The sequence below is a fragment of the Coenobita brevimanus genome, chromosome 23 (assembly GCF_032717465.1).
Source record: "Coenobita brevimanus isolate Jiangsu-jjx chromosome 23, ASM3271746v2, whole genome shotgun sequence".
Taxonomy (NCBI): Eukaryota; Metazoa; Arthropoda; class Malacostraca; order Decapoda; family Coenobitidae; genus Coenobita; species Coenobita brevimanus.
Genome location: NC_136976.1, coordinates 1,457,841 through 1,477,664, shown reverse-complemented (window position 1 = coordinate 1,477,664; position 19,824 = coordinate 1,457,841). Strand labels below are relative to the sequence as shown.

At 43.7% G+C, this 19,824-nt stretch overlaps 1 protein-coding gene across 1 annotated transcript; it reads right to left on the bottom strand.

Annotated features, from left to right (window-relative positions):
- Positions 1-1,376: 1,376 nt before the first annotated feature.
- On the bottom strand, positions 1,377-18,012 carry LOC145393058 (salivary peroxidase/catechol oxidase-like). The gene is made up of 15 exons (XM_080267396.1): positions 17,884-18,012; positions 13,680-13,831; positions 12,735-12,862; positions 12,262-12,435; positions 10,935-11,079; positions 10,447-10,531; positions 9,851-10,008; positions 9,163-9,280; positions 7,298-7,423; positions 6,154-6,324; positions 5,137-5,290; positions 4,328-4,494; positions 3,302-3,396; positions 1,777-1,917; positions 1,377-1,416 (listed from the first exon to the last, which is right to left on the bottom strand). Exons 1-15 carry the CDS (start codon positions 18,010-18,012, stop codon positions 1,377-1,379), a joined length of 1,983 nt encoding a protein of 660 aa, XP_080123522.1.
- Between the last annotated feature and the right edge of the window lie 1,812 nt (positions 18,013-19,824).

Genomic DNA, 19,824 nt, shown 5'->3' with positions numbered 1-19,824 from the left:
ACATCTGGTCGGCCAACCCGTTCCTCACCACTGATGGTCACGTAATCCCCACGCTTAGTGACTCGCAGACCACAAAGTACTTAGGCGTGTATGTGGGCTAGAGGCCGTCCCAGCGTGTGCATTGGGACACGCCGAGGGAAATGCTCGGGCGAGTCCATGCAGCGCCCTTGCGCCCTCAGCAAAAGCTGTGGGTGGTTACCAAGGTGGTGTACCCGAGGTTACTTCACGGACTTGTCCTAGCGGGGGTACCCTTGGGTGCACTTAAGGACCTAGATCGGAGCATGAGGGCATCGGTGAGGGACATACTACACCTTCTCGCCAACACCCCGAAAGAGTTCTTCCACTCGCCGCTGAAGGGTGGAGGACTTGGGATTCCCTCATATTATACCAGAGTACCACCGCTCAAGGCAGCTCGCTTGCTCCGAATTGGAAGGACACCTTGTCCGATTATGACATGTCTCAGTGAGCACCCTTACATCAGGGACTGCTTGGCGAGAACCAGATGGCCCCTCATACAGGGGGTCCAGGTCACTGATCGTCGCATTGAGGCGAATCAGTGGACTCTGGACCTCTGTAGGCGGTGTGATGGAGAGGGTCTGACGGGATGCGCTAGGCAGGCTCACGGGACTTCGCACAAGTGGATTTATGAAAGTTCTGGTCGTCTCAGCGGCTCCAGATACATCGGAGCCGTTAAGCTACGTGGCAACCTCGAGAACACCCCCGCAAGATCTTCCAGAGGACGTGAGTTACAGCGACCCAATCTGCGCTGTGAGGGTGGATGTGGGACCCCACCCTCCCTGAACCACGTCCTCCAGGGGGGCGCTCTGACGCACGAGATTAGCGTCGCCCGGCACGATAGGCTCGTTGATTTCATCCAGGGGCACATTGAGCGAGCACGTCCCAACTATCGTGTCGGGAAAGAAGTACTATTGCGTGCAGGACTGGTCACGAGACGGCCAGATCTTCTAATCATCACAGGGACCACGGTTGTTCTTGACATTACGGTAACATCTGACGCCCGCTATTCCTTGTTGTATTCAGGTGTGTCACGCAAGGTTGAATACTATGACACCCCAGATGTGAGAGCGGCGGCGTGTCAGTGGGCAACCCGGCAAAACGCAACCGTGGAGGCGGTGGTGCTCAATTGGAGAGGGATGTCTGCGTCTAACAGCGCTGACGCCCTCAAAAGATCGGGTTTCACCAACAATGCCCTGGCGACACTGGTAACGATATCTCTGGAGGGATCTAACAACATGGTTAGATTTCAGCGCAGTAGAGGATGGAGGAGACAGGCACAGGGTTTTGAGCAACTGCATTAAGGTCACAAAGAGGCACGACCACTGGTAAAGCTTGCCAGTCCTGTGAAAGTCCTCGCCCTACCGACCGTGGCCTGCATCCATGGATGGTAAGAACGGTCTGCGGGCGGTAGGGTAATGGTAAATGGTATAAGATCTTGGCAGTACCATCTGAGGGCTGACCACACTTTTTTTTTACAAGCGCAAACGACAGGGATCCAATGATGAGGCGTTATAACAACTGTGGATGAAGGTTATATGGTGAGAGATGCCCCAATCTGAGGACCCTAGTCTTTCAAAGTGTAAATTTAAAGTTTTGTAATAGTAAGGAGTGCTTAAAGTTGCTTTTTTATACTTTCATCTTTACTCGTACCACTGCCGAACAGTACACAGGCAAACCGTTAGTGATTTTTTAGTATTTTTATATATATTTTTAGAACTTACTGCTGTACACTGCCGTAAATATTTGTTAGGGCTGTACCTGTCGTCTGGTACGGCGAGTGCTTGGAGTGGTACAGATGTGCCGGGCTGGTCCATGTTCTGACATATTATGCGGGAAAACAGTGTACCGCGGAGGGCCTGCACCTGCCTCTCGCTAAGTCCCGAACCCATCTTCTCGTACCTGGAATAATTTAGGATTATAGGCAGAATTTCAGGTAGTTATTATAAGTGACAGGCTTCCTAGGTCACCTTCAGTTTGATTAATACATTTTAAATCTTTTAGCTCCTGTTTTGCTTATTATAGCTCCCGTTTTGCTTATTACGCTCTTGTATTTTCGTTTCAATATCAGCTTTCATAACCAACTTAAAGATTATACCAAGGTGCCATATTCAAGCAAATTTCTAAGGACGTGAAGACTAACTCGAGGGACAGTATGACCCCTGAACCTACCAGAATGGATCATTTTAGGGCGATTTTTGGTCATTTCTCAACACCTCATCCTCAGACTGTGAATTTTAATGTAATTTCTTGCCAGTCCCTGATACTAGGATCATTTCTGGATTTTTTGAGTAATTTTGGTTCATTGTAGTTTTGGAGATCTAGCATTTTTTCCCCTCTGGTATTTTTTTATTTGTACAATGTGACAAACTAAGCAAAAAACTACAGGTAAATGAATCGCTAAGGAAGAGATGCGAGCAAGACTTATGGCACACGAAACCCTGACCTTTTTCTAAGTTAGTTTCCATGGTACACCCCGATCCTCCAATTATAAACCAACGGACAAAGGGTTAACACTATGCCTTACGAAGAAAATAAGGCAAGAGGTGCCATAAGTTTACGAGGATCAGTTTGCCGTAAAATCTGGCCCACTTTCCGTAGCTTGGAGTCAGACAACGCGGCCTTACATCCTGTGCATAGCATTTCCCGTCTAGCATATTAATGAATCTGATGCTACAGCTCGGGATTTGGAAGACTGAGGTATGGCAATTTCAGGGAAGTTAAAGTGGCCAGTATAGCATCAATGTCACTTTCTTTGAGCTGATGAAAGACTAACAGGTACTAATTTCTGGCCACGTTTTAGGGAATGTCACTAAGTATTCATCTTTGAGCTATTTAAGAGGAGCCTGTGGAGTCACATGGAGAGACAGGCTGACGAATGAGGATATAAAGGAGCGTTGTGGTGTTGATGTGGATGTGATAGGAAGCGTTATGAGGAACACACTGAGGTGGTTTGGCCATGTGGAGAGGATGGAGGGTGAAAGACTGACGAAGAGAGTGTATGTGAGTGAGGTGGAGGGGGAAAGGGGGAGGGGGAGGCCGAGGATGAGATGGAGGGATGGGGTGGAGAGGTATATGAGAGAGGGGGGTGTGAGCTGGGAGCAGGGGAGTGAAATGGCGGGGGACAGGGCGACTTGGAGGTGATTTGTTTGTGGCCACCCCAAACGGGATTGAGGCGTCTGGCAATAGATAGATAGATAGATTCATCTTTTCTTGCAGCTGACCGTTAAGGAAGAGAGTTTTAGAGAGTTTTACGTCTAGCAGAGGGTAAACAGTTTATTCTTACCAAAACCTGTCCGTAGCTTTAACCAGCATGAACTGTCTGGCAATGATGCAAGCTAAAGTTGGCCCCACTATGGCGCCGGGTAGAGGAGTCTCCGCCTGGAAAGATGGTGGACTAGTGGGTCAAGGGGCTTCGGTCTGACGTGGAACAAGGGTTTATATCAGAAGCGGATAGGGGTTAACTGCTAAATGCCACTCGGGGACGAGCCACTGATCTCCCTTGTTTAGTGGAGAAACTGTGGTCTAACCAAGGGCCCCTATGCTCCTGAGATGGGGAAAAGGATTTGGTGATATGGATGCACAGCACTGTCAACAAAGGAGAGTCCAAAGAGGTGGTGGGGGGAGTCCGGACCCCTTGACCCTTCCCCCCCCCCCCAAGACCTGAGATTTCGTAACAAGTTTAAAAATATAGTTTTAAAAATTCGTGTAACCTTTACCGATTCTATAGTTTATGGTTGCACAATAAAGATAAACGGCTACATACTTTACTGTGAATTAAGCGGTCAGTTAAGAAGAGACCCCACTTCCCCCCAAAAAATCTTGATTCTCCCGTAACCAGTGTATTTGTGTATCTCTATGGTAATGTAGTGTTTGTAATAAAATCAGCCGTGCACACTGAAATTTGTGTTTTTAGGATTTTTTTTTTTTTAAGAATGTTCCCCCTTTCACTGGGCATTCTGTTTCTATAGCTAGTTTGCTCCAACCTCAAATATTCCTACCCCCCCTTTTCAGTTCAGTTGATGGCCAAGTGTAGTCAGATTGAAAAGTATTAACAAGTAACCAAGGAGAGGTAGTCCAACAACATAAAGATTAGAAAAGGTATAAAATCTGCCACTATTTCAAGAGTTGTTAAATAGTCCGAGAGAAAGACAATTATAAGTGACGACAAAACTAAAGCACCAAGGACAAAGAAAGGGACAAACTAATAGCCGTGACAAAATCATGACAGTAGTAAGGACAAAATCAAGACAAAACTAACGAGGTCGCCATAGTGAAGGGTTTAAACATGCATCCTTGCCAGCCCACTTACCAGCCCGCCAACTATAAGGTCGATATCCTTGACGTGTTTGTAGATATCCCTGAGCGCCGCCAACGCCTCTGAGGACATCACCGCCAGCAGGTCGTTGAAGTCCGTAGCGCTGAGGGTCCCACACGCCTCCAGGTACGCAGTGTAGGGCGCCAAACCGTGGTCTCTCCCTGTAAGACATTCATTTCTAGGAGCCTAAAAAAAATTTGACCCTTTGCTGTTAGTTTTTACCCTTTAGATTTTTTACCCCACGTCAGATTAGAGAGTACACTTCAATATTTTACCAATTTCTGTGTCCTATCATCTACACTGAGTGGCCAAGAGTAGTTAGAACCGATGGTAGATTTTACTGCTATATACTTTTTACGCTTTGCCCAATATTGCCATCTCGCCATCAAGAACGGGATGAAAGTATTGCAGTATGATACAGATGGAGGGAATGCCGAGCCACCCACTCTTGTTTGTCACTTCATGCGTCTCTCTCAGACAACCAGTCCCTTCAGCCCAGCAGTCCTACGTGCCACACACCGCCACATGCCACCACTTAAGCATGTCAACACCTAGCGTCTATATTGAATAAATGTTAGGGTTCTTTCATCAGGACCGGTGTATTTGTATTAGGAGTTTTTACACCTGCGCGTCTTGCGGTAGATTTGTGTTGTAGGCTTAGTACTGTAGGACCACTGGAACTACAAACTAAAATGTGGTCAAAGTTAAAGAAAATACAGTAACCAAGGCAATCCTTCCACCCACTTGACCTTAATTTCTTCACTGTCAGTGCCCGCCAGTCTGACCAGTCCGTGGGCACTAACCTCTGGCGATGTTGATGGCCAGGAGATCCAGGCCAGAGTGTGGTTGTGTGCGAACCTTGAACAGCTTATTTAACACCTCGTCCACCAGTTTAAGGTCTGTGGGGCCCATGAGTCGCGCCATTAACCCTCTGAGCAATGAGTCGAACCTGAGGGGCTGGGGAAAATGGGGGAAAACGTGTTAGTCTTCAGTATACTTTTTAACATTCTTATTCAATTCCAAGACTTACCTTCTTCCAACCATTTTATATCCATCCTGTCATTTTCGATTTCCTTTCCACAGTTTGCGTTTTCTTCCCACTGTTTTATGCACATTATCATCGAAGTTTCCAGACCAATATTTTTTCAGTGGAGATGCTGATAAATCACAGCTCTTGCTACCATGGAGCAGAGTTCTTTAAATGATATAGTCTGGATCATTGCTACGAAGGTGCGCCTTCACCTTTTCGGGTTATAGGAATACCAAAACCTAAAAAACATTAGATATCAAGCAATACAGAATTATCAGTCCATCGATGAAACAGTCTGGTAAAAATTTCGCCTGAATTTACTTTAGGTCTACCAGCTAATACTTCTTAGTTGAGAGAAACTTTGTATTCACAGTTTAATCCTCCTTTTATACTATACCCACGGCCAAGCAACTTCAAGAGTCCCGCCCCTCCTCCCCCTTCCTCCCTCCCTCCCTGCGAAGCCTCCGATGCCAGTTTAGAATAAGAACCTAAGTAACCGATTTGAAGGGTTTGAAATATGAAAACCCTAAGCCCGTATCCTCGGTTGAGGAGGGATCTTCAAAATATTTCAGAGTGACTTATTTTACTTATCCCATCTTTCATATATCCTTGTAATATCACACTGCCTAGATAATGTGGAGAAGGACATTAGCCACCCATATCCTAAAATAAATCACTTAGGAAGAGGTGCTAGAGAGCAGACAACAGTACGGGCTGTTATGGGAGAGCTAACGCAACTTTTCCTCCGTTCTTCAAGCGCAATTTTTTTTTTTTTTTTTAACTACCTTACCTGCAGCAGGATTGTGGCGTTATGGAAGGTATGCACGAGGTCCACGGAATCGAACTCGTGGTAGTCAGAGTCCAGGAACGACAGCCAGCCCTGGATCTGAGAGTGACCCATACGAAACGCGGCTGTGGTGAATTCGTTGTAGACTGCTGCAACTCGCCCAATGTTTCTGTGCTGTTAAAAAAAAGTAAAATATTAACCCTGAGATTTTTCCAGAGCAACAATCTTTTCTGCCCTTAACTTCCTGTAAAACTTTCGGTGTAATGTTAAGAATACCATGAAATCTAAGTACACTACTCTTATTGCAGTCTCTTAAAAACCTAACCATTACAGATCCTTCCGGAGTTCAAAAATATCCTGTGATTCAGCTAGAACGAGGAAGTTTTAAAGCTTTCAGATTTTTTTGCCTCATTTTCTTGCTACTAAACCTTCACTTCGATAAATTTGAAGCCGAGAAGTAGAGACCGTAAGAAGAGTAAAATGAAAACTAAATTGGTGAAGAGGTTACCTGCTCCACTACCTGCATAAGTCTCATCTCTTGGTGGTGGTGGTGGTGGTGGTGGTTTGCTATGGAAAAAACATCTCAGCCCCCACAGGTACCCTACGCCGTTGTTTAGGTGTCTCATGTGCTGTGTAGTGCTCTGTGTCTTTTGTGGGCTCAGTCTAAAAGCGGGGTTCATGTTTGACGCTACGAATTAAAGTTGGTAGCTTAGTTGAGCTGGGTGGTGTCTTGAACTTCCTGATCGAACTTTTGCTAAATGAACTTTATCAGCTCTTTTTTTTTTTTGTTTTTTTTTGGGGGGGGGGGGGGCCTGAATAGATCCGACAGGCTTGTACTGCCCCGTGTCTGAAGTGGGTGTTCATTGTCAGCGTAGGATGTCCGACTGCTGGTTGTTGAAGAGGGTCTGGCAATTTGTATGGTAATGTGCCTAGTTGTACTGTTGTTCAGTTATATTAATGACTGTTTGGTTACAAGCTGGCGCAAAGGTCCCTTTGAAATTGACCAAGTACGTGTCAGCGCCGCCTCATGTCAGTCATCACCTCCATGAGAAGGTTAATTGTACCAGTATTAACTCTCAGGCTCCTGGAACTCTGCTACATGGAACCGTTTGAAAGTAAGCCGAAACCCGATCAAGGGCAACCATACCTGCAGGAAGCCAGATTTTAGTGCCACTAGGCCCCTCTCGACCGCCATGTCCTTCCCGATCAGAGGCACCAAATACTCGTTGTACACCACCTCCTGATACTGCCCTATGTTGATCCGACGAGCCTCCTGCAATTAATAAAAGCAAGAATTGGAGAACTCCAGAACGCGTGCCTCCATCAACGCCAAAAAAAATATTCACTGCTGTAATTATTTTCCTACGTATAAGTCTGTCAATTAGGCTCTCTTAGTCAGCACTATCTCCTCCAATGCCGGTAAAGTTGGATATTTTCATCCAGATCCGAATCCACCTCAAAATCTAGTAAATTTTTAGTCCACTGCCCACCTATCCACGTTATCAAACTCCTATCACTCCTATCCTATACCCAAGCAGACGCTGGTGGATACCCTGCTTTACAGGCGGGGATAATTTTGAATCTAGCACTTGAAGGAACGCTTTTGTACGAGTGAAAAGTACTAGCATGGGAGCTAAGAAGGGATAACCCAGTAAGGCATCTAAGGATTAAACAAATAAAGTTGTTGTGCAGCGTATTTCTGTAGCAAGTCAGACATGCCTACGGGAAGCCAAATTACTCTTCCACAGCCAAGTAATCACACACCACACGAGTGTTTGTGCTTCATTCGCCGAGACTCCTGCTCACCAATTTATAACTTATTGCCGCAGTATATTTAGCACTATACGCTAAGCCTGGTATCGGCCGTATTAAAACTTACCAAATTATAAACAAGTCCCATAATTTGATTATAGCTCATTTACATTAACTTGACCCAGATTTTTCCTTTGCAAATAGTCTCCCGCAGCCTTTAATGTGGCCTAGTTACGGCTCCAAATGCTTTCCATAGCCCTTCCAAGTTGTGTTAAATCTATTGCTATAACTGCTTTCACGATGGAAATTTTAGGCCAAGATATAACAAGAAAGGCCTAACACTTAATGTAATTCGATTGTAACCTTGACTACATCGTGCAGGTGGCGACTATCAAAAAGATACTGAAATGTTTCATCATGGTGTTTGATATACAGTATAGTAAAAAGTTTTGTGTTTATGTGGAGGTGACGAACTATTAAGAGAAATGAGAGATGATTTGACCATTTTGAGAGTATAGAGAAAGACCAGAACGTGGAGGGGCGTGTAGGGAGAGGAACAGGGTTAGACCGTGGACAATAGAGACTGAGCCGAGAAATATAGAGAGGGGAACCGTACTGGGAGAGAAGCAGTCAAACGGCAGAGGACCGGACGACGTTAAGGAATCTGTGGCGTCTGGCAAGAAGCAGATGGGTACAGTCTTATAGCGCACTAGGGCAAAAGAAAGACCAATTTTAAGTCAGCCCCGTTTCCTGGCCATTTTCCCAAGTAACTAAGCACCTGGCATTTTTAGGCACTGCTGCAAATTTTTGAGACTAAGTAGGCCTATGTTCTAGAATTAGACTGTTGGCAAGATAATTTTGGTCCGTCTCTAGTGAAAATAAATCCATAAGGGGAAAAAAAAACTATAGCCAGATGCCATAATCCCGTAAAAGGTAGCAGTTTGTACGAGTTCTAGGCGGAGTGGCACTGACCCTCCACCAACCTACTTGTTTACGTGTGGGTTGATTATATGGTTACTACCCAGCGTTATAAATGATTTCTGGGATTACAGGAAACTTAGGCTTGCCCATGTTAAGCCACCTGAAAAGCAAAGATGAGTAATACTGACGGGAAAAAGGGAGAAATAGGAAGAGGCGGACAGACTAAAAATGATAAAGGTGTAAGAAGTAGGTAGCACTACATCACGCGAGTGGATGATTGTTTTAAATGAATGTAAGAGCCTTAAATATATGGAGGTACAACTGCACTGTATTATTTACCTGAAACAGCCTCTCATCGTCCCAGTGTGGATTGATGACTTTCAACGCTTTGGCCAGGCGGTTGTGCTCTCTGTGAAAGATTATGTGCATTGCTGCCATACCCACGTTCTCGTTGGACCTGCAGGACAACGTAGGAAGAAGAAACAAAGGCCGAGATTAATGCCTATCAACATAACGGTATCTGAAGTAAGGAGAATGAAGGCTAAATTTAGTAATGAAAATTTTAAGAAATCTATGAACTGTAGGTAGTAACAGCGACTTAATTCACCTGTTAAAGCAATTACAAGAAGTTATATTTATCCTTCACCAGCCACACCGATTTAGATTTACATATTTTTAGTCAAGGGGATCAATTAAAATATCATGCAAAGTGTGAAGAATCTAAAAATTATCTGTAGGCAGCAATAATGAAATATCGTCGAGATATATACCCAAAGACTTACACACTTCCACTTTTCCCATGATCACCGATACATAGAGTGACCCGCGACTTTTTACTAAACGCGATTGTTTGCTCTTATCAGTGGATATAGTTCAGCTTTTACGGTGAACTGGGAGGGAAACCACTATCGCCCATGAAGTCATCAGTAACTTAGGCTTCGAAACTTCAAACGTGGACCCTTAAGTTCCCTATTAACTTAGAATCACCTAACAGTATACTCGACGTTCTGGGTCAACTTAAACACACCTCGGATCGCCAGAGTAGAAGCACATTTGATCGGGTGTTCGGCAGGCGGGGAAGAAGTTCTTGGGTTTCAGTAGCACGGTGTTTTGGGCCGAGGAGGCAAGGAGTCCGTCATAGAAGGTCCGAAGAGTCCTTAGCCTACATTCATCACTGCCGTAGAGCTGAAAGGCGAGGGAAGATCGAGAGAACTTCCTTGAAACTTATTCCATCCATCTTATCCTTCCTTTCAAAATAATACAGCTCCTTCCATCCATCTCATCCTTCCTCTTTAGATAGTATACAAATCCCTCCATCTATCTATCTTATTCATACAAATCCTTCCCTCTATCTATCTATCTTACTCATACAAATCCTTCCATCTATCTTACTCCTGCTCTAGATCTTTTCCTTCCATCCATCTTATCCTTCATCTCCGGATATTTCAGCCCCTTCCATCTATCTTGCCCTTCCTCTCTTGGTACTACAAATCCTTCCATCTATCTTATTGCCCTAGATCTTACCACTCCTTCCATCCATTTCATCCTTCCTCTCTGGACAGTACAACTCCTTCCATCTTATTGGTCTAGATATTACCTTTTCCACCCGACTTTTCTACTTACCTGCGAAAGATCGATGAAGGCCGTGTTGAGGTTGATCTGCTCCAGCTTGGTTTGTCCCTGTTGCACCTCAAACTCTGCAACACTCCTGCAAAACAAGGAAGGGTATTTGCAAAGAAACCCTAAGGCAGAGACGGAGGGCGGATCCAGCAACTATTTAAGGAGGGGTGAAGCATTTTAGGTAGGGCAGGGGTTCAAGAGACTGGAGGGGGGGGAGAATACAGACTGGAAAAATCAAAGGCAGGATGGAAGATTAGAATAACAAGGTGTATAGGAAATTAAGTCACCTGCGAAAATTTAATAAAGAAATTTTTGACTGACAAGGGAAATTTTACAGGAAAGAAAGAAAGAAGACTAACCTGGTCATTGTCACAATTTTAAGGACAGGTTATGATGAGATTCTATAGGTACGAGTTACCTGCGAAAATTTGTTACGTATGGAAGGTTAGACTCGCGGGGAATTTTATAGGATAGTACGAAAATAAACCAACCTAGTCACTGGCAAGCAGCGGCGTTCCCCTGTGCCCTGGATGGTGGGAGAGATATAGGGGTCGTATTTTGGAAGGAGGATGGGGATGCAGGCGGGGTCCATCCACGACTCACACGGCCTACAGTTCTTCCTTCCAGTTATTTTGTCTGGAATACGTACACTAAATTAGGATTCCAGTTATTTTTTCTGGAATACGTACACTAAATTAGGATTCCAGTTACTTTGTCGAATATGTACACTAAATTAGGACATAAACACTGAAGCAGGAGGTATTAATCTGGTAGTCTCTGTCTCCCCTTCTTTCCTTTCCTTCACCTTTCCTTCCTTCCTCTCCTACTTTCCTCTGTGATATAAACAATTAGGAAGTATTTATCTAGCAATCTTTCTCCCCTACGTTCCTTTTCTACCCCTTCCCTTCCTCCTCTTCTACTCTCTTTCCTCTTTTCCCTCCTCTACTTCCCTTTCCCCTTTCTTCCCCTTCTGGCTTTTCCTCTCCTTCCCTTCCTCCCCTTCCCTTCCTCTTCCTCCTCCTCCTCCTCTATATGGGCTCAGAGTCCTACGGTATAAACACCAAACTTTTTTTCATTCAGTGGTCATTTACATTTTTTTTTTATATAACCAGGAACTATGCTTAACATTCATTAGTAAAATAAAATAAATTACTAGAATATAAACTAGTAAATCAGGAAATTATCGTTACTAAAAATAATAATCCGCCCGAATATGCTTAACCCCTTCAGTTTGAATATAAAATCCCGTTGGTATATTCTCAGTTCTTCCCGACTAACAATTAACAGAGGCTCTTCAGCAGTTAATTTAAGAGATGGGTGCGTATAATCTAGTTCGCAAAGATCCCAATAAATCTTCAGAGAATTGACTAGATAGCAGGGACATGAAGTGCGGTAGTCAAACTTGAAGGGCTCGAGTCAAAATCTAGCTTTTCATACACCTTCCGCTCACTTCTGTTTTAATTCGGCCTGAAGAGTGAGCCACCCGAGTGTGATAAGTCTTAATATTTGATAAACTGGCCTGGTGTTTGAAATGTCATGTGCGTCAAGAGGTAAGTACTGCCACGTAAAGTACCTGTATGAAGGCGATTGAAAAAGGTATCCAAATCCTCACGTTATTTACATAAAGATTAATTTGGGCTCGGGGTAAAATTCCTTTGAGTGATCGTTGAGAAATTGTAAACGTGGCGATTTAAAGTTTAAAACACTGTATATATGAAAAGAGAACAACAATTTTAATTCAAACTTATGACAAAAGAACGTAATTTAATACTGTAGATAAAAGTAAAATTTTTAACCGACGAAATGAGTTCCCCGAACCTTTGATGGTGGTGGTGATGGAAAAGTCGTGATCGATGAACTGGCCGAACTGCATGAAGAGGAGATTGTAGCGTTGGTTGGACCGTGGAGGGGTTCGGCGGGCCCTGAGACTCGCCACGCGGGGGTTGGGAAGCAGACCGTAAACCGCTGAACGTACACGCATCACGCCGTCGTCTGCGGAACAAGAAATAGATTGAGCAGGAAATAGTTACCTGTATTTGGCTTTAATCTTTGCCTCTACTAGCTACTTTCTAGATTTAAGTTTGAAACATGAAAACAATGTGATGTTAGATCCCCAAACCATGTAAAACAACGCTTAAAGAGTAAATCCACTGCAAAACTGCTTATACTTAACACGAATCCCTTGTTGACATTGTAACAGCGACTAGCCTCATCCAAGTTATCCCATAATTAAAGACCTTAAATTTGTCTACAGTGAACCATCTCTGTCCCACCAAACCATGTCCACTAACCATACACCGCCGGCACAATCCTGATCATCGTATGTCCTCCCACGCCTGCGTCAGGATGCTGGGGGTCTACGCACCGCCCTGACACCGGCCGGTACTGGATGCTGTCGTTGCAGGGGCCTCTCTCACGCCTGAAGGAGGGAGGGGTCGTAGAGGGACACTGGGAGCCACAGGGACTATATGGCGCCTCGGGGACATTGTAGGAGGCAGAGGAAGCTTATGGTTATATTTTAGAAAGTTAAATGAATTTGTAACGTCTTCCTTATCCTCTGCAAGTTACATGAGAAATGGGAGAAATGGAATTCCCCCGAGCTAAGCCCTGTATTGGACTATATAGCCCCGCTAGAGTTACAGGAGGGAGCTACCCCTCCCGGCACGGCAGCCCGGGCGAGGCTCGAACTTGCAATCCCCCGATCACAAGTCCAGCGCGCTACCACTGTGCTACCGCGCCCCCAAGCAAATTACACGAGTGTCTAGTTAAGCGATAGATAATTACGTCATGTTAAATCTATAACCTACATGACAAAGTCTAACAAGCAAAATGAATCACCAAGGGAGAGTTAGGAAATATGCCACCTTAATTACATGAATTAGCACTTCTCATTCAGCCATTTTGTTTTAATATTACAACAGTCTTGAACGGTGAAAGAATAATCTGGAAGTATAAAAACAGGAAAAAGGTTTGATATGCCTACTGAGTAACGTGAAATTTAGCTAGAAAGGAGGAGAATCTGGTCCAAATTAGACCAAAAAAAAAAAAACGAACACTATTTACCGCTTCACTACCATCTCAATCTTCTAAAGCAGTTATAGTAGTGTATTCTGCCACCAAGCCACACAAAATTCTAGGCCTAGTTAAGGGAAAGTAAGGCATAGTCATGGAAAACTACGGACTGAAGATGAAAAAGGAAAAGGATACTGGAAGGAAAGTCTTGAATCCATCTTTACGGGCATTGTGACGGCGGTGTTTCAAAGTCTTCCGGGTCGAGTCGAGGCAGAGGGTTCGGTGTGTGGTTTTCCGGGTCGGCCCAGTAGGGGGAGACGTGGGCGGGCGGATGGGCGATGGATAGGGCGTCGATGGCCCCTACCAACACCAGGACCTAAAGAAAAATGAGTTCTAATTCAGCACCGCTTAATAGGTTCCAAACACCAGAATTTAAGCATACACCAAAGCACAAGCAAGCAGACCTATATAATACAGTTTTAAAAGGATTTAACTACCAAAATCCTATGAGAAAATGAGGACGGTTTTAATAGTGTACTGCGTAACTTGGTCCTAATACTGAAGTCTGAACAAAATCCACCAAATTACAGGCAAGCAAACTGACTCATACTGCAATTTTAAACGGCAGTCATTAGATTCAAACCAACGTAAGTAACTCAAGACAAACCTTTAGGCGAACAGGTCTAAGCCTTTTCTTTTTTTTTAAAATGTCTAACTTCCTCGAAACAATACAGATATTATGGGAAGTGGTTAATTATTTTCTACTGAAAGTCTAATAAATTAAAACACGCTATGCCCGTGAGGACTGTCCATGTTATAGTGAAAACTGAACCACGAGGTCAGGGCTACTGGAAGATTTAAAAATATATACTATTATTGCAAGAAAGTAACCAAGAACAATCAATTAAAAATAAATACAAACCAACAACGGACTGTAAAAGTTTACATTAATTCCTTCCAGTTTCATAGAGTTACCATCAGGTTTTGTAAAGGGAGAAGTATTTACGATAATGGAATCTGGGAAATTCGATTTAAATTTCCAGTTCCAAAACTCTCTCAATAAGATAATCTGTAAAGAAAAAAAAGTTCGACCTCGGACAAGGACTGACCAAACGATGACGACCAAGGACCGGACAAAGGACATGGTAATTGGAACTTGGAATGTAAGGGGAGCGAATGATGAGGTGAAAGAGAGAGAGATTGTCCAGGTGCTTGAGGGTGCGAAAGTGGATGTATGTGGAATAACAAACAAAATGGAGAGGAGAAAGTGTGAGAGAATGGGAGTATAGATGGGGTATATGTGCAGGAGTAGATGAGAATGAGAGGGCAAAGGAAGGAGTATGTATAGTTGTGAGTAAAAGATGGAAGAGGAGCATAAGACAGTATGGATCAGTTGGGTCAAGGATTGTGTGGGTAAAGTTGAAAGTTGGAATACAAATGTGGGCGATTGTGTGTGTGTATGCACCAACACAAGATCGTGCTAGAAGAGTGAGAGAAGAGTTCTGGACAAATATAGAAATATGCATGGAAAAGTTTGGAAGGAACGAGAGAGTGTTTTTGATTGGTGATATGAATGGTAAAGTTGGGAATGTGAAGGTGGATGGAATAATTGGTGAGTGGGGTGTGCCTGCTGAGATAGACGAGAATGGGAGTGCGTTAGTGGACATTTGTGCTGAGAGGGGGTTGGTGATAGCCAATATCCTCTTCAGGCATAAAATGATCCACAGGTATACATGGCGAGTGATGAGAAGGGTGGGTGGTGAACTGAATGAAAGGAAGGCAATGATTGCTTATGTGTGTATGGATGAAAGGATGCGAAGATGTGTAAAGGATGCAAGAGTGTATAGAGGTTGGGGGAGTGGACTTTCTGACAACTACTTGGTGGTGGCCAAAATTAGAATTCAAGTAAGATGGAGGAATAGAAGAAGGGAAAGACGAGAGGAAGGAGTAGTTGCAAGGAGAGTGGAAAGGTTACAAGAGGATGAGAAAAAGGCAGAGTATAAGAGAGAAGTGGAGGAACGATTGGGCAAATATGAATTGGAGCAGATGGGAGACGTGGAAGGTGTGTGTAGCATATTTACAGAAGAAATATGTGCAGCATGTGATGTGGTGTGTGGAAGGAAGAGAAGACGGAGGGGGGTGCAAGGAACAGCGTGGTGGACTTAAGAGGTGATACAGACTGTGGCACAAAAGAAGAAAGCATACAATGAATGGACGAGAAATAGGGGCGTGGAAGAAGTTGAGAGGCGGAAGAGAGAGTTTTAGGTAGAAAGAAAGAGGGAGGTGAAAAGATTAGTAAGAAAGAATAAGAAGAGAGTGGATGGGGAATTTGGAAGGAATTAGAGTGTAAAGTGGAGGGACTAAGAAAATGTTCTGGAGAGAGGTGAAAAGAGTAAGACAGGGTGGAAGTGAAGTTAGCAGGGGAGTGAAAGATAAAAATGGTAGATTACTAGTGGTGAAGGGAGAAAAAGTGAGCAGATGGAGAGAACACTAAGGAATTGTTGAACGTAGAGGATGGATGTAATGCGAGTATAAGTGGCTGGGGAATGGCTGGGAGAAGGAGGGGGGTGAGAAGACAGGAAGAAATCAGTAGGATAGAAGTTGTGGAAGCAATGAAGAAAGTTAAATCGGGGAAAGCCCCAGGAATTGATGGAGTGTGTGGTGAAATGCTGAAGCATGGGGGAGAGATAGTAGCAGAATGGATGTGGAAGATGTGCAGATTGGCCTGGGAGGAAGGTAGAGTCCCGGAGGATTGGAAGTCAGGTATAATTATTCCCTTGTACAAAGGAAAAGGGGAAAAAGAAGTGTGTGGTAATCATAGGGGCATTTGTCTTCTTAGTATAATAGGAAAAGTGTATGATAGGATACTTATTGACAGTTAGAGAAAGAACAGAGAAATTAGTTGGAGAAGAACAGGGAGGCTTTAGGAAGGGAAGAGATTGTGTAGATCAGATATTCATTCTTAGATCTTTAGTGGAAAAGTTTCTAGAGGAGGGAAAGAAATTGTATGCGGCTTTCATGGATTTGGAGAAAGCATATGACAGGGTGGATAGACAAGGATTGTGGAAAGTGTTAAGAATATATGGAGTAGATGGGAAGTTGTTGAATGCTGTGAAGAGTATGTACGATGGTGCGAAGTCTGCAGTACGTGTGGATGATGAACTAAGTGGATTTTTCTTTGAAAGTTGGTTTGAAACAGGGATGTGTCATGTCTCCATGGCTGTTCAATCTGTACATGGATGGGGTAATAAAAGAGATACAAGGTAGGGTAGTGGATGTTGGAGTGGCCCTGGTGAGAGAGGATAGTGTTTGGAAACTCCCTGTACTGTTGTTTGCAGATGATACTGTGTTGTTGAGTGAAGACGAAGGGGAGCTGCAAGGCTTGGTGGATGAGTTTGAGAGTGTGTAAGAAACGGAATCTAAAGGTGAATGTAGGGAAGAGTAAAGTGATGGTCTTTGAGAGAGGTGAAGTCAGTGAATGGACAGCGAGGTTGGATGGTGAGGAATTGGAAAATGTGAGTACGTTTAAGTACTTGGGTAGTGTGATGAGTAAGGATGGAGGTTTGGAGGGTGAAGTGCTTGAAAGGGTACAGCAGGGAAGAAAGGTTGCTGGTTCTTTGAAAGCAGTGATAAGAAACAGGGAAGTGGGAATGGAAGTGAAAAAGTTACTACATAACAGTATTGTGATACCAACTCTAACGTACGGAAGTGAAGCTTGGACGTTGTTGGAAGGACAAGTCAAGAGTGAGAGCAGTGGAAATGAGTTATTTAAGAGGAGCATGTGGAGTCACATGAAGAGACAGGCTGACGAATGAGGATATAAAGGAGCGTTGTGGTGTTGATGTGAATGTGATAGGAAGCGTTATGAGGAACACACCGAGATGGTTTGGCCATGTGGAGAGGATGGAGGGTGAAAGACTGACGAAGAGAGTGTATGTGAGTGAGGTGGAGGGGGGAAGAGGGAGGGGGAGGCCGAGGATGAGATGGAGGGATGGGGTGGAGAGGTATACGAGAGAGGGGGGTGCGAGTTGGGAGCAGGGCAGTAAAATGGCGGGGGACAGGGCGACTTGGAGGCGATTTGTTTGTGGCCACCCCAAACGGGATTGAGGCGTCTGGCAATAGATAGATAGATAGATAGAATCTGGGAAATTCGATTTAAATTTCCAGTTCCAAAACTCTCTCAATAAGATAATCTGTAAATAAAAAAATAAAGTTCGACCTGACGCAGTAATGTAAGTAAACATGGCGCCAAGGCTAAATTCTTAACTGTCTCTCTTGCAACCTAAACTCATCGCAAAATGAAAATAAAGCCAACTGTAAGGAATGAAATAAATACGACAACAGCAGTAAGTAAGGACCCATACTTGATCTCCCTACCTGTAGCATAACCAACATTATGCTGAACAAACCGAAGTCGTCCCAACCTACCAGCCCAACCAACACTTCACCAAGTCTCTGGAACGACTGAGGGACGCGGGGCGAGACTGGACACACGATACCGCGCCTTTGAGCCCTCGCGATTCGAACTTCCTGAGTCGAGTTGGTAAGCGGTGTCATGGAGGGCTTTTGGTGTGTCGTTGTTTTTTTCTATAAATTAACTATCCTTCTTTTACTGTAACTTGGCCTAAAATTACCTCCTTCTTGAATGCTGAACTGTAACAAGATGAACTAGTACTAGATATGGTGCTAAAGAAGTGCCATGGAAAGGATGTAGAGCCATAGGATTTTTTAGAAGCTTTCATCTCAAAGAGCGGCCTGATCAGCCTAAAGGCGTCCATTCACGATCGGTAACAATTGATCAGTATTTAATATTGACAGTACTATTGGTCACGCATGGGTTACGTTGAAGATTTGTGTAATATATTGATGATATCCAAAAGTATTTTATTTTTATTGATATAATGACAAAAATATTAGCTGACTTGGTAACGCTAGTAATAATGATCAATATTTCCCCAGTCTGTGATGAGAAATATTCCAAGCAAGATGATAGTAATATTGATCGTGAGTGGGTACCATAATTTTTTTTCACACGTAAGATGCATTAGTCTAGCGAATCTTCTTAATATGCATCGATTTAGCTCCTCAACGATTTTCAGGGTGGAGTTACACGAGGCAGACGAACGTAAACAAACACTAACGAAGGTAAGCAGTGGGCATGCGCGACGAACCTGGCGAGCATAGTCGAACCTGAACGAGCATATATAAAGGTTCAGATGGATGCTGGAACATCATCTTGAAGGCCCCATAGATGTTAATAATTCCAGCACATGCAAATTCCTTCCTTTCACTCAAGATTCTGGCATATGAGTGATTGTAGAGGGTATAATGAAGCCTACTTTTATTACGAACGTTCGCGAATGCTCGTTGGGTGGTGTTTGCCCATGTCTGATCGCCAAGTACAATTCCACCCTCACACACCTGTCGATTAAGGACGCTCCCTAGCACCTCCTCCTTAGCGATTTATTTCTCGATACGGCTGCTTGATATCGGTTTGTATGTAATTTATGCTAATTATGGTGGCATTTGAATGATGTAAATGACACTGGATAGAAAGGAGTAATAAGCAAAATAAATCGCTTAAGAAGAGGTGTTCGGGTTTTGGTGCTTCACATTAGCGAAACCTCATATGGTGTTTCACTGAAGCCTCCTATGCATTTTCAAAGGCAAGGGGATTCGCTGTTGCAAAGCCCGTATGGTCCCGCATCAATCTAGTACTCCTGCACTCGTCTCTCTTCATCCACGGGTACAATTAGGAACCTGGATTCAATGTTGATGGTTGCGTGTCGTATTGTAAAGGAAGATTGGAACTTAGCATAACTTGATTGCTTACCTTAACGACTCTAGTATCCCCCCCGTCTCTCTCTCTCTCTCTCTCTCTCTCTCTCTCTGTCATTTCGTTTCCGAGCTCGGTTGCTTCGACCTTGCTCGAAAACTGTTGATTACGAATTATAGTCTCAAGGCCGTAAAATCGTCCCCTGCACTCTCATCACGTATTGTTTTTTTTTTTTTTTAATTCTATCCGTATTTTGTATCTTATTTATTTTTGTATCTTATTTTTATATCCTCATTTTGGTCTAGGGGAGACTTCGATTTTCTGGGGGGGGGGTGAATTATATACAGCCTTCATTAACTCTCACTTCTGTCACGCATTTTTAATTTTTTTTTTTTTGTTTATCATTTGTGTATCCTATTTCTGTATCTTATTTTCAGACGGTTTTCTTCAGTTCAGGGGAGACTATTCGATTTAGAAGGGTTATATGCAAACTATTTCTCTACTATACCTTTTTCACTCTAACTTGGCCTAAAATCGCCGTTTCTCCATCTTGAATGCTGAGTTTTTCCGGTAGATTAACACTGGAGTATGGT